The sequence below is a fragment of the Rhinatrema bivittatum genome, chromosome 9 (assembly GCF_901001135.1).
Source record: "Rhinatrema bivittatum chromosome 9, aRhiBiv1.1, whole genome shotgun sequence".
NCBI lineage: Eukaryota > Metazoa > Chordata > Amphibia > Gymnophiona > Rhinatrematidae > Rhinatrema > Rhinatrema bivittatum.
Genome location: NC_042623.1, coordinates 166,545,903 through 166,560,216, shown reverse-complemented (window position 1 = coordinate 166,560,216; position 14,314 = coordinate 166,545,903). Strand labels below are relative to the sequence as shown.

The following is a 14,314-nucleotide window of genomic DNA, read 5'->3' as shown; positions in this document are numbered from 1 at the left end:
TTTTCCGTAGTATACCTTGGATCTCAATGGAAGAAGTGAGTTTCCAGTTCTTCTAAGCAGGAATTTTTGAAGGCGGTCTGATGTGGTGTTGAAGTAGAAGTAGAAGCGGTGTTAGGGGGCAGTTGAGTTAGAAGTTGCTGATTTTGTTGTTGAAAAATAGCGCTAGTTTCTTCCGCTTTAGATTTGGCTTGGTTTAGAGCGATTCTGAAGGGGTTTTATTGAGTGAGGTTAGAGACGTAGCTAAAGAGGGCTTTAGCGTCGAAGATTAGGTGGTGGATCTTGGATGCGTAGTAGTTCCTCTTGGATCTTAAGGTATTGGCTTTGTATGGGGAAGAGTTAATTTATAGGTAGATAGAGTGACGGTACATGGTTTTTGCGCCATTTAGCCTCATTTTGTCCTAGCAGTAGTTTAAGCTTTCTTAGTTCTAGGGTAAACCATGGTGCCCTTTTGGAGGAGTTGGGGTGAGGTTTTTTTGTTGTTAAAGGGCATAGCTTGTTTGCTATCGATTCCGTGATGGTGTTCCAAGATCGAAGCGCTTGAGTTCGGATTGGTGAAGTCTACTTGGGTGAGATGTGATGATAAGTGATTGCTAAGATCTTCTGTGGTGCATGTTTTTTCCTGTAAGTGAAGCAATGTGAGGGTATGTGAGATGGACTGGTATCTTTATTGAGAATGAGGAAGTTATGAGGGAGTGATCTGACCATGGTACCTTCGTGCAGGTGGGGTGCTGGACCAGTTTGATTGCTGTATTGACGAAGATAAGGTCTAACGTGTGTCCGGCTTTGTGTGTGGGTTCGTTAACTAGTTGAGTGAAACCTAAAGCGGAGTATGCTGTGAGTAAGGCTTCGCAGTTAGGTGATAATATGGAGTTGTCGACGTGCAGGTTGAAGTCACCTAAGATATAGCTGGGGCATCTAGATTGATAAGGGAAGTAGTTAATTCGACCAGAGGAGAGGTGTCTGTTTCCAGTAAGCCTGGAGGAGCGTAGAGAAGTATAAATTTGGAGTTTGTCTGACAAGAAGAAGCCAAATTCGAGTTTCGAGTCGGTGTGGGGAGGAGTGTTGAGTGAATCTGAGGTCCTTTTTGTAGCTAGGAGGATTCCTCCTCCATTTTTTTTTCCCTGACGTGGGATGGGGAAGAAGTTGTATGTCTCTGTGGGTAATTGGTTAATTATTGCAGTGTCTGAAGATTTGAGCCATGTCTCAGTAATTGCGCATATATCCGGTTTCACATCGATGAGATAGTCGTTTAGTATACTGATTTCACCTGACAGGCTAGCTTTTTTTTCCAGGCATAAGGTTTTCTTGAGTTCCTGTCAGACAGGCTTTCTCCTAGAAATAGGGTTGAAATATCCCCTTCAATTTTAGAATCCCAAATCTTGGGCCTCTCTATAATTCCTCTGCTCACACCTTGTAGGCAGCATGACTAGGCCTGCCTTTGTGGTGTATATATAATAATGGTCCTCCTGGAAAATAGTTTGAGAGGTGCACCTAACAAAGCATGAAAGACATAGCTAGTTAATAGGAAATGAAGCTATAGTCTTACTATGTCATGGCCATACCTCCTGTCCTCAAACTGTGCAAAATGTGCTGGATATAGACATTGTGTGTGGCTACCGGGCACCTGGGCACAACATTGAGGATATGTATTTGTGCATCATAACCACTTGCACATTGAGGAATGCAACAGCTTATGGTTGTGGTAGGACTCCTCCTTTTGATGGGCTGGGATGAAGGCTATTTGAAACAGTTCCCCCATGTTTCCAAGAACATGGGGAAACTGTGCCATGGCATAGAAACCCCTCTTCAGAGCCAGCAATTCCTGCCTTTCAGTAGGGAATCTGATGTAAGTACAAATACAGCTGTGTATGGATTGCAGTATCTGGTGCAAGCATCTTAAAAAAGATTTGTAACCCTGGCTAGGGTCATTAGAAAGGAGTTTTTGAGAGTTTCTGCCCTCTAGATGGTTAATAAAGGAGAGTTTCTGGTTCCACAATGTTCTCTAATTGCAAGATCTTTTCTGTGTAGGAGGGAATTGAAAAGGTTAGTGGTAGTGGTAGTAGGAGGTATCATTCCCCCAAAAGGAATGGGTTTGAGGAAAGGGCATAAAAGGTACTTCCACAGGCACTTGGATAGAAGCAGAGAAGAGAGCTGAGGAGAAGGAGAAGAGAGGTGTTGGGCTCCTAGAACAGGATTCCTAGCTGAGAGAAGATTCTGCTGGAAGTTAAACGTATTTTAGACCACTGTTATATCATCCAGAAGACAGCCTGCTTCAAGGAAAAGAGGAACTGTTCTGACTGGGGTGGCCCACAGGGGAAGACTTTGTTATGACATTTTGCTTGGACCCTATGGGGTAGATTTTATAAATTTGCGCGAGTGCGTACTTTTATTCGCTCACCAGGCGCGAACAAAAGTACGCTGGATTTTATAAGATACGCGTGTAGCCGCGCGTATCTTATAAAATCCGGGGTCGGTGCGCGCAAGGGGGTACACATTTGTGCAACTTGCGTACGCCGAGCCCGGCGCGCGCTGGCCTGTACCCTCCAAGGCCGCTCCGAAATCGGAGCGGCCTCGGAGGGAACTTTCTTTCCACCCTCCGCACCTTCCCCTACCCTTCCCCTACCTAACCCACCCCCCCGGCCCCATCTAAACCCCCCCCCCACCCTTTGTTGGCAGATTTACGCCTGCTGAAAGCAGGCGTAAATCTGCGGGCACCAGCGGGCTGCTGGCACACCATCACCCGACCCGAGGGCTGGTCCGGAGGCCTCGACCACTCCCCTGGGCTGGCACCACGCCCCGGTCCCACCCTGAACCGCCCCTGACCCCAGACACGCCCCCCCTCCCCGCCCCCTCCCCGCCCCTTTTACGAAGCCCCGGGACTTACGCGTGTCCTGGGGTTGTGCGCGCGCCAGCGGCCTATGCAAAATAGGCCCACCGGCGAGCGAGTGCCCTGCGCGGGTAAATCCGCGCCGGATTTACGCGCGCAGGGCTTTTAAAATCCGGCCCTATGGACCCTGGCAGAAGAGAGAATTTTACAACTGATCTGTAAAATCACCAAAAAACGGAATGAATTTTACTAAGTAGAAAATAACACCTTAACAGAACTTTCCTTTTTAGAACCGATTTCATGCAGATTGATCCAACCGACCAGGTTCGCAATCTTGGAATTTTAATTGATCAAGAATTAAAATGAAATCTGATATTAAGTGAAAAATAAGGGATGGTTATTTTAAATTGCACATTTTAAAACATCTTAAGCCCTTATTAGAATTTAATGATTTCAGAACCATTTTACAATCTCTGCCTTTTTCTACTATTGATTATTGGTAATGCTCTTTTATTTGGTCTACCTAAAAACTGTTTAAGACCATTACAACTATTCCAAAATTCGACTGCCAGAGTATTGTGTTGAGGAAAAGATTTGATCATATCACACCAAACTTGATAGATCTTCATTGGCTTCCCAATAAAACAGAGAATTGAGTACAAAATTCTATGTATTATACAAAAATCATTAAATTGTGAACAAACTGAATGGTTAAATGCTTCTCTACACCTACACACACCCAAAAGGAATCTGAGGTCAGCCAATAAACGACTTATTACAGTACCATCTATAAGAACAGCTCATTTATCCAAAGTCAGAGACAGAGCAATTTCGGTTGCGGGCCCCAAATTATGGAACTCATTACCAGATGAGTTTAGACTCCAAAAGACACTAGAATATTTAAGAAAAACCTTAAAACCTGGTTATTCAAAAAAGCTTACGAGAGCTTGAAACTTAATTTGAGCACTGTTTTTAGCATCAAATACGCCTGTGATACTTTATCAAGCAATGGTTAAGCAGTAAATAGCGGTCAGAAGTGTCTTTTATGATATACATTTTATTTTTACTAAGCAGGCTTTTTAACTTAATATATTTGATAGTTTATACTTATTTTAAATGAATTTTATTTCACTTTATGTATTATTTTTAAATGAATTTTATTTTAATTTCTGTATTGTTATTTAAATTCTTTTATTGTTCTTTTTTTCAATTTTTTGTATTTTTTTCAATTGTACACTGTCTAGACTGTCTACAGATTGACGGTATACAAAACAAATAAATAAATAAATAACTTCTTGGAGTGAGGGAGTTTGGCACAGAAAGACTATATGGTAACTGATTGTACTTCTATTTAATAGTTTCTCTCCTCCATTTTTGATATTGAGACTTCTTTTGGAGAATTACAGTTCTCTACATTTTTTTGTGCACTTTACAATAAATTCTACTTTGTTTGGAACCAAGCTAAAAGGTTTGTGACCAATCTGTCCTTGGGTCTCCCAGAAGATATTTGGTCCCCATTGGAGAATTCTGGTGGACAAACCCCATTCTAGGGCTGCAGCAGTGTCACTCACCCTCTCTGCCAAATGCTTAAAATAGGTGGTGTATCTTCTATGCATTTAGTCAGCAGGCAAGACTTGCACACAATTTGCAAAACCAAAAATATAAACTTTTTCTTACCCTTGTTGGCCACAGCAAAATTTCACTCCTGTGAGGAAGCACACCGCAATACATTTCTGCTCAAAACATATAGCTTTCCAAAATGGCATTATTACATTACATAATAAAAGTTTGTGTATTATTAAAGTACCATGTTTGACCTTACATTTGTTACAATTAGGTGCTGTACCTAATTTCTTATAGTATCTTTTAACATTATCAATGTAAGTATGGCACATCAATTTAACCTTTATCTCTTTCATAGTTGTATCTATACTTGCCTTGTATAAAAACATATTATTGCATTTCCTGAACTGTTACATCAATAACAAGCTCCCTATACCAGTATTTGCTTAAGTCAACCGAAACAGACTTGGAAGTCCTTTGCCTACATAACAAATGCCAATATGAAACAGAATTTTTAACCATTTTCTTAATAAATGAAATTCCCAAAGTCTGTTTTGCCTTGCATGCTTGATTTAATTAGATTGTAAGCTCTACCAAGAAGGGATTGTCTCTCACATGTTTTTGTACAGTGCTGCATATGTCAAGAAGTGCCATAGAAGTGATAATTTGTAACAGTAGTAGATTTATTTGCAAGAATTTGTAAATTGAGTTTTCTTCACTGTTTATATATTTGGCCTTCTACTTTGTCACAGTCATAGAACAGTACCATTGTGATGTCGAGTAATGATGCCCTCAGCACCTATATAAATATGCTTCCCCCCAAGTGTTTTAAGACACTCTTTTGTTGTTTATTTTATATAAAAAATGTATAACCCGCACTAGACCAGGGTTCAAGGTTGACTAACCACGTGCCAGCTTACCTCGATATAGTATGACTTTGGTTATTCTAGGAAAAGAATGATCTAATAATTTGAATAATGGTCTGGGAACCATGAAAACCGAATTCAAGTCCTGCTTCTAATACTGATACGCACTGTGACTTTCAACAAATCATCTTCTGTATTGTTTCAGAATGTAAATTCTTTTGAGGGAAGGGATTCATTGCATCTGTATGTAATTTGTTGTCTAGTGCCCTGGTCTCAGATGCTGTGTACTGGTGCCCTATGGCTACAGTGTTTCTTAACTAGTCCATGTTTTACTTTGCAAGGAGATGTATGCCTTTAAGCCTCTGCAGTTTCAGCCAGGAGACCCTTGGCATGTGAGTGATGAGACCCCTAGGGCTTGAACATTTTTGTTCTAAAAAAGACTGCTGAAGGAAGAAGCCTAAGAGTCAGCAGCTGTTTTTGCTGTGCTCATGGTTTTTTTTTATTCCTCCAGCATAGAGAGTTTCAACTACTTTCCAGGTCCTAGATGCTGGCTAACACCAGCAGCCACTAGAAAGATTACGCAGAAGTCTTATTGATTTATTGATCCTTTGGAAGGGCTCGCCAACTATTCTGCATGGAGTACTAAGTGAGTTAACAGCTCTCATCTGTTTTGAGGGGGATAGGAATTGTGGCAGAGAATCTGAGGAGAGAGGAAGGAACTGGGTTATTGATATGGAGGTTCAATACACAGGAGGCATGACTCTTTGAATGAAAGGAGAATCTGCCAAAAAGGGCTCATGGGATGAGGGTGAAAGGGACAGTGAAGATTAATCCAAGGAAATATTTATTTACAGAAAGGGTGGTGGATGCATGGAACAGCCTCCCAGAGGAGGGTGATAGAGATAAAGACAGTATCTGAATTCAAGCATGCATGGCATGAGCATAGAGGTTCTCTTAGACAGGTGTAGAAATTACAGAGCTTAGCAGTTGTATGGATGGCCAGACTTGACAGACTGCATGAACTTTTTCTGCTGTCATGTTTCTATGTTTCTAACAATGGCCGATATACTCCATGAATCTGCAGCAAAGGGGTAATTCTGCAACAGTTACTGAAGTTAGGGAATTGCAGAAAACTGGGAGTACTGCAAGTGAATCTCAGTTTGTACATGTAGCACTCTTCCTAGTCCATCACTGTTGTGACAAGGAACCTCAATTGTGTTCTGTGGCACCCCTTGTTAATTTAGTCCTGGGGGCCACACAACATTAATGTACCTCATTCCTGACCTGCAGTATCAACAAACTCAACACTAAGCTGAAGAACAAGTGAAATCACTCCCCACATAAAAAAAAGTGAATTCATTAAAGGTGGGAGGGCTGACTGGATCTGAAGTCACAAGACTTACCCTCTCATTAATGGCATGGTTCTTAATAGTGAGCTCGTCCCGCTCAGCCCGCGTGTGGGCAAGCAGATCTTCAAAGACGTGAGAGCTCCTGCTGCAAGAGGTGGTTCTCCTCCTGCATGCTGGTTGAAGATGTCATCTCCTTTGATGCTACAAGACAGAGAAGAGAGAGGTACCAACAGTTTCACCGGGTCAATAACTTGACTGAAAAGTTTTGATGATGGGAGTTCCTCAGCCTGTAGGAAGATCAAAAATGGAGAGATTCTCCATGGTCTATGAATATTGGATAAGATGATGGAGTCCCATATGATCCCTACTATTGCTGTTTACCATTTCAATAGCACTGCTAGATTTAAGCAAATACCAAATTTTAATCTACTCAAGACACACAGACAAGACCAATAGGAAGATTTTACTATAAGTAGCAGAATTACATAGCACTGTTCAATGGTGATAAATATTCAAGTACATTAAGGTCCTGCTCCATAGAGCTTACAATCTAAGTGGGTACCCAAGGTAATGGGAAGTAAAGTGACTTGCCCAAGGTCACAAGGAGTATCAGTGGGAGAAATAGGATGTGAATCTTGGTTTCCCTGGTTTGCAGTCCATTACTCTAACCATAGGGCTACTCATCCTCCTCAGTCACAGCTGTCTCTACAAAGTCACAGGTGCTGTATTATGACATCCCCCAACACAGATGTATCTTTACTTGCACCTTGAAAAAGTAACCTATAGTAAGTCCCTTCCCTGTCCCTTAAGGAGCAATCGTAGCAAGCTCTCTTTACCATAAGAGCAAATAACCAGGGTAAGTAGTACTTAATAGGTCCTGATATTCAAACGGCAGATAGTTGGATAAGTAGGACTTATCTGGCTATCAAACAGCCACTATATATCCACTTATGTTCAGCAGCTGCTAGATAGCCAGATAAGTCACTTATCCGGCTGTCTCTTAGCTGGAGAACTTTATGGGTGGGCAGTGGGATAACTTGTCCGGCTAAGTAGTAATATTGAGACTTAGCCGGATAAAGTTGTCCATCTAAATTAGACCTGAATATCCACGTAACTTAGCTGGATAAGTTATATCCAACTAAGTTGGTTACCCAAATAGGCTTTGAATATCTATCCCATAGAGCTCAGCATGCACAGCACCAAAGAAGGGGAACTGGATAGAAATGGGCAGGAACCTGGAACCCCATCATCTTGTTTCCTAATGATGGAATCTCCTTGCTCCAGTCCAAAGGGTAAAAGTCATCCAGGGGCAATGACCCCTGGACCTGAGTCCAGATCACCAGGGCAAGAAGCAGTGTCCAGGAGAAGAGCCTCATCGTGCCCACTGCTCGCTCCCAGGAACACTGTGGGTGCTGTATTAGAGAGCAGGGAGGTTATTTTCTGTTCTTTAAACTTTTGGGTAGTGGTGGTGGTGGTGATGGCGATGGTGTGGAGTAGGAGGGATTTGGGGACGGAGAAAAAGTAAAGTCTTTAATCCTGCTGCACTTGTGTTAGATATCAGAAAGCAACAGAGACTCTCTTAATCTGTACTTGTGTTACACCGTAAGAGGGAGAACCTTAGTCCATTCCAAAGTCAGAAACATTGGTATTTATTTATTTCATTTATATTTCTCTTTCAGGCACTTCAAGTGGATTACATGTAAGGTATTGTAGGTTATTTTCCCAGAAGGCTTACAATCTAACAGAGTCATTTGTTATACAGCAATATTTTATTGTGGGACAGGATAGGTATTGTGGGGAAGGTGGGTGTTCCCGTGATATGTGGTCCCTCTCTGGTTAAAATATAATGGCAGCTTCCTTGCAATATGGAAAAATACAGCGAGAAAATAATTTGCGGGAAAAGGGGGAAAAGCACGCAATGATAGTTCCACTTCGCACAGGTTGCCATCATCTTAAAAGGCAATGAGCCTGGAACCCACCTCCACCCCCACTCCACATGTGCCCAAAATCCTCACCTGGGGTCTGGACAGACCCCCACCAGCCACCCTCCCTGCTGCCTGTAGAGACAGCCCAGCAGGGGAAAAAGTTTAAAAAACAGATCCAATAGTCACTCCGCTACACTCCGTCCCTTTTGTAAACGTCAAACCCCCAAGAGGCAAACTGCCCGCCTCAGTTGCAGCCCCCCAGGACACCCACAACATACAATATATTCCCTTGTGGTCTAGTAGGCCCCCACCCTCTCTTTCACAGAACATATTCCCTGGAAGTCTAGTAGACCCCCACCTCCACTCCCTGAACTCCCCCTTACCTTAAAAAGTTACCCTGGTGGTTCAGTGGGCACCCAGAGAAGCCTGGTGGCCATTTTCAAATGACACCACTCAGATTTTGCCCCATCATGTGATGGGGCAAAAGCCAGGTGCTCATCTAAATATTTTTTAGGCCAAATAAATGATAAACAGGTTTTTTTTGGGTGCTATACACTTGGCACAGCTTAGTAAATGACCCCCTAAATTTGTACTTGAGGTACTCACCCAAGGCCACAAGCAGCAGCTGCAGGATTTGGACCTTGGCTTCTCTGGTTCATAGCCCACTGCTCTAACCACTAGGCTACTCCTCCACTCCAGTCAAATCAATCTAATAAACAAAACCATATTCTTTGCTATCATCTAAACATCTCTGGGTAGTTTTCATGTTAATCCAATAAACTGTATTTCAACTAGGGATGTGCATTAATTTCAAACAATATGAGAAATATTAACTGCAAGGTCCATATTCAAAAGCATTTAACTCAGAGGTTAGCCAGTAAAAGTAATATTTGAGCACTTATCTGGCTAAATTCTAGCTGGTTAATAAGATAAGCGGCTAGAATTTAGCCAGCTCAGTTAGGGGCGTTTCAGGGGCATAACTGGGAGGAGTTGACTTAGCTGGTTAAGATAGCTGGCTAACTCCAATATTCAGTGTTAGCCGGATGACTTAGGCGGCTAAGTCTTGTTGAGCCAAAGAGCTGTCCTAAAGTTAGATGCTATAATTAGCCAGATAACCCGATAAGTGTTTATCTGGCTAACTTTGTAGCCGGCCTGTGTATGTATATGGACCTCTGTATTTCTTATGTCGTTGTATGTTGTTTCTAAAATGAAATGAAACATAAACAAACAGAACTGCAGTGGTACTTTGTTTGTTTGGGACAAACATTTTACAAATAGCACACGCTAAAATGAAACTAGCTCATTCCCAGCTTTTAAAACTAGAACAAGGGGGAAAGCAACAGTCACTCAGCAGTGCATGGTTCGGAGGAATGTATCCTTGAGGGATACTAATGAAACAGGAGAGTTAGGGCATCCCAACAGAGAGGTTCCATTAAAAGCAAACATAGTCCATATGCCTATATGTAAAACATCACCTGAGCTAAAGATTTCCAAATTATCCCTATCACTGAAAATCAAGTTGTTAATAAAAGCAAAAAAACACACTTTGAAATGTCTGTATGCCAATGCCAGAAGTCTAAGAAGTAAATGGGAAAGTTAAAGTGTATAGCAGTAAATGATGAGACTGACATAACTGCATCACAGAGACCTGGTGGAAGGAGGATAACCAATGGGACAGTGCTATATCAACATCGCACCTCTCAACCTAACATTCCAAATTCAATTACACACATCTGTGAAACCAACCAGAAGCGCCTATCAGAACAGACTAATCACACAACCTGCGAAATCCGTTCTGAGGAAACGTGCATTATCCACAGCGGCCCTTCACTTTGGAACTCGCTCCCTCCAGACCTTCGTTTAGAACCATGCCACTCTACATTTAAAGGGAAACTTAAGACTTGGCTTTTCAAACAAGCTTTCCCCTAGAGCCAAGAACACGAAGAAAAGTCTTTTCAAGCCCACAACGAGTTATTCAGATCTATTTTTTTTTTTCTTCCTTTGTTAATCAGAAATTTACACATGCTGACTTCAATGTAAATATTTGGTACTTAGTTTTTGTTCAATGTAAAACTTCTTTTATTCTGTTCTATGTAAATCGCTATTTGTAGCGATAGTTACTGTTTCTTTGTGAACCGGGGTGATATGTATATTATACAGGAACCTCCGGTATATAAATTATTTTAAATAAATAAATAAATATCAGGGTACAAATTATATCGCAATGATAGGGAGGATCAACTTGGTGGGAGTGTGGCACTTTATGGCCAGGAGGGTATCGAGTCCAACAGGATAAGGTTTCATACAAGAGACTCAGTAGAATCTATATGGGTAAAAATCTCATGTTTGTTGGGTAAGAGTATAGTGATAGGAGTATAACTACCTTCCACCTGGACAAAAATGGTGAGACAGATGATGAAATGCTAAGAGAACTCAGGGAAGCTAACCAATTTGGCAGTGCAGGTAATAATGGGAAGATTTCAATCACCCCAATATTGACTGGGTAAATGTAACATCAGGACTTGCTAGAAAAACGACTGCTTCATGGAGCAATTGGTTCAGGAGCCAACGAGAGAGGGAGATATTTTAGATCAAATTGAAACTAATAACTGGAAGGGGGCAATAAGTATATCTACAGGTCTAACACTAAATTTTCAAAAGGGAAACTTTGATAAATGAGAAAAATAGTTAGAAAAAAACTGAAAGGTGCAGCTGTAAAGGTTAAAAGTGTTCAACAGGAATGAACATTGTTTAAAAATACAATCCTAGACATTCAGTCCAGATGTATTCCATGTATTAAGAAAGGTGGAAGGAAGGCAAAACGATTACTGGCATAGTTAAAAGGTGAGGTGAAAGAGGTTATTTTAGCCAAAAAAACATCCTTCAAAAATTGGAAGATAATTCCATCTGAAGAAAATAGGAAAAAGCATAAGCACTGTCAAGTTAAGTCTAAAACATTGATAAGACAGGCGAAGAGAGAATTTGAAATGAAGTTGGCCATAGAAGCAAAAACTCATAATAAAAACTTTAAAAAATATATCCTAAGCAAGAAACCTGTGAGGGAGTCGGATGGATTGTTAGATAACCGAGGGGTTAAAGGGGCTCTTAGGGAGGATAAGGCCATTGCAGAAAGACTAAATTAATTCTTTGCTTCCGTGGTTTACTGATGAGGATGTTGGGGAGATACCAGTTCCGGAGATGGTTTTCAAGGGTGATGAGTCAGATAATTGAACCAAATCACTGTGAATCTGGAAAGATGTAGTAGGCCAGACTGACAAACTAAAGAGTAGCAAATCACCTGGACCGGATGGTATGCATCCTAGGGTACTGAGGTACTCAAAAGTGAAATTTCAGATATATAGTTAAAAATTTGTAACTTATCATTAAAATCATCCATTGTACCTGAAGACTGGAGGGTGGCCAATGTAACCCCAATATTTAAAAAGGGCTCCAGGGGTGGTCTTGGAAACTATAAACCAGTGGAGCCTGACTTCAGTGCCGGGAAAATAGCGGAAACTATTCTAAACTTCAAAATCATAGAACATATAGAAAGACATGGTTTAATGGAAGACAATCAACATGGATTTACCCAAGGGAAGTCTTGCCTAACAAATCTGCTTCATTTTTTTGAAAGGTTTAATAAACATGTGGATAAAGATGAACCGGTAGATGGAGTGTATTTGGATTTTCAGAAGACATTTGACAAAGTTCTTCATGAGAGGCTTCTAAGAAACTAAAAGTCATGGGATAGGAGGCGATGTCCTTTCATGGATTACAAACTGGTTAAAAGACAGGATACAGAGAGTAGGAGTAAATGGTCAGTTTTCTCAGTGGAAAAGGGTAAACAGTGGAGTGCCTCAGGGATCTGTTCTTGGACCGGTGTGTAGTAACACGATGTTAGGTTCCATATTAGGAGCTACTACCCAGGAAAACATCTAGTCATCATAGTGGATAATACTTTGAAATCGTTGGCTCAGTGTGCTGCAGCAGTCAAAAAAGCAAGCAGAATGTTGGAAATTATTAGGACCGAAATGGTGAATAAAACAGAAAATGTCATAATACTTCTGGATTGCTCCATGGTGAGACTGCACCTTGAGTACAGTGTACAATTCTAGTCACCGTATCTCAAAAAAGATATAGTTGCACTGAATAACGTACAGAGAAGGGCGACCAAAATGATAAAGGGGATGGAACGGCTACCTTATGAGGAAAGGCTAAAGAGGTTAGGGCTATTTAGCCTGGAGAAGAGACAGCTGAGCTGAAGTACTATCCTCCTCCCCCTCGCTCCTATCCACACCATCAGGGCTCTTACGGCCGTCTTAGGCAGCAGAGCGCCTCGAAGCTCCAGCCGGCTCCTCAGTCAACTCCAGCAACAGGGTTTTGACTGGGTCATAGGGAATGTAGGCCAGTTGCCCATACCTGGGATGATGGACCCTCTAGTTTGGGGCAGGCTACGGTTCTTTGTGAACCAATGGTCCAGTATAACCTTGGAGCAGTGGTTTCTGATCATCGTCCATCAAGGGTATCAATTAAATCTATTGGGTGTCCTGCCAGATTGCCCTCCGTGCCCATCTTGGGGGCTGGTAGCGCATCAGGAGGTACTCTAGTAGAGATTTCCTCCCTCTTAATGGCCAGAGCGGTTGAGCCGAACCACCAGGGCAAAGACAGCGGGATTCTACTCCAGGTACTTCCTGATTCCAAAGAGAACAGGAAGACTCCGTCCCATCCTAGACCTAAGGGCCTTGAACAAGTTTATAAAAAAAGGAAAGTTCAAGATGGTTTCCCTGGGCATCTTGATCCCCCTTTTGCAAAAAGGGAACTGGCTATACTTCCTCGACAGTCATATCGAGATCTTTCCCAGTCACAGGAAGTATTTCCAATTTGTGGTAGGAAAAGAGCACTTCCAGTACCAGCTTGCGTTAGCTCCATGGGTCTTCACAAAATGCCTGGCCATGGTGGTGGCGCACCTCTGCAGACTGGGAGTGCAAGTTTTTCCATATCTGGACGATTGGCTGGTCAAGAGTACGCCTCAGGCAGGGGCCGCCAGTTCAATGCACTTGACCATCAGGGTGTTGGAGTCACTAGGGTTTGTTCTCAGCTATCCAAAGTCCCATCTCAGCCCTTCGCTTCAGTTGGACTTCATAGGAGCCCTGCTAGACACGGCTCAGGCCAAGGCCTTCCTGCCTCACCAGAGGGCCATCACCTTGGCGACCATCACAGCAGAGACCCAACAGGTTGGGCCATATGGCTGCAACCGTCCATGTCACTCCCTTTACATGTTTACACATGTGCAGAGCCCAAAGGACCTTGAGGTCGCAGTGGCGCCAGGCCACTCAGAGCCTCCAGGATTACAAATGAGTCACCCCATCTGTCCAGGACTCATTGTCCTGGTGGAGGGTATTTTCAGATCTGGAACAGGGGATCTCTTTTCAAAGTCTCCCTATGCAAATTGTCCTAACACAAATACATCCAACTGGGGGTGGGGAGCTCACGTAGATGGGCTCAGCGCCCAGGGCCTTTGGTTTGCTCAGCAATGTTCTTGTGAAATCAGTTCCTTGAGCTAAGGGCGATCAGGTACTCGCTATGGGTTTTCAGAGATTAGCTGTCCATTCAAAGTTGTCCTGATCCAAACCAAGAACCAGATAGCCATGTGATATGTCAACAAGCAAGGAGGTATGGAATCATACCTCCTGTGCCAGGAAGCGGTCCAGATCTGGTTGTGGGCCCTGACACATGGGATCATGCTTAGGGCCATGTAACTGGCTGGGATGGAGAAAGTGGCAG

General features: G+C 42.4%; 1 protein-coding gene across 1 annotated transcript in view; it reads right to left on the bottom strand.

Annotated features, from left to right (window-relative positions):
• The window catches only part of CROCC2 (ciliary rootlet coiled-coil, rootletin family member 2), a 505,095-nt gene that overhangs the window by 392,199 nt on the left and 98,582 nt on the right, over positions 1-14,314 (bottom strand). Inside the window, 2 exon segments of the mRNA XM_029616014.1 lie at positions 6,660-6,731; positions 6,733-6,806. Coding sequence (XP_029471874.1) covers positions 6,660-6,731; positions 6,733-6,806 — 146 coding nt within the window.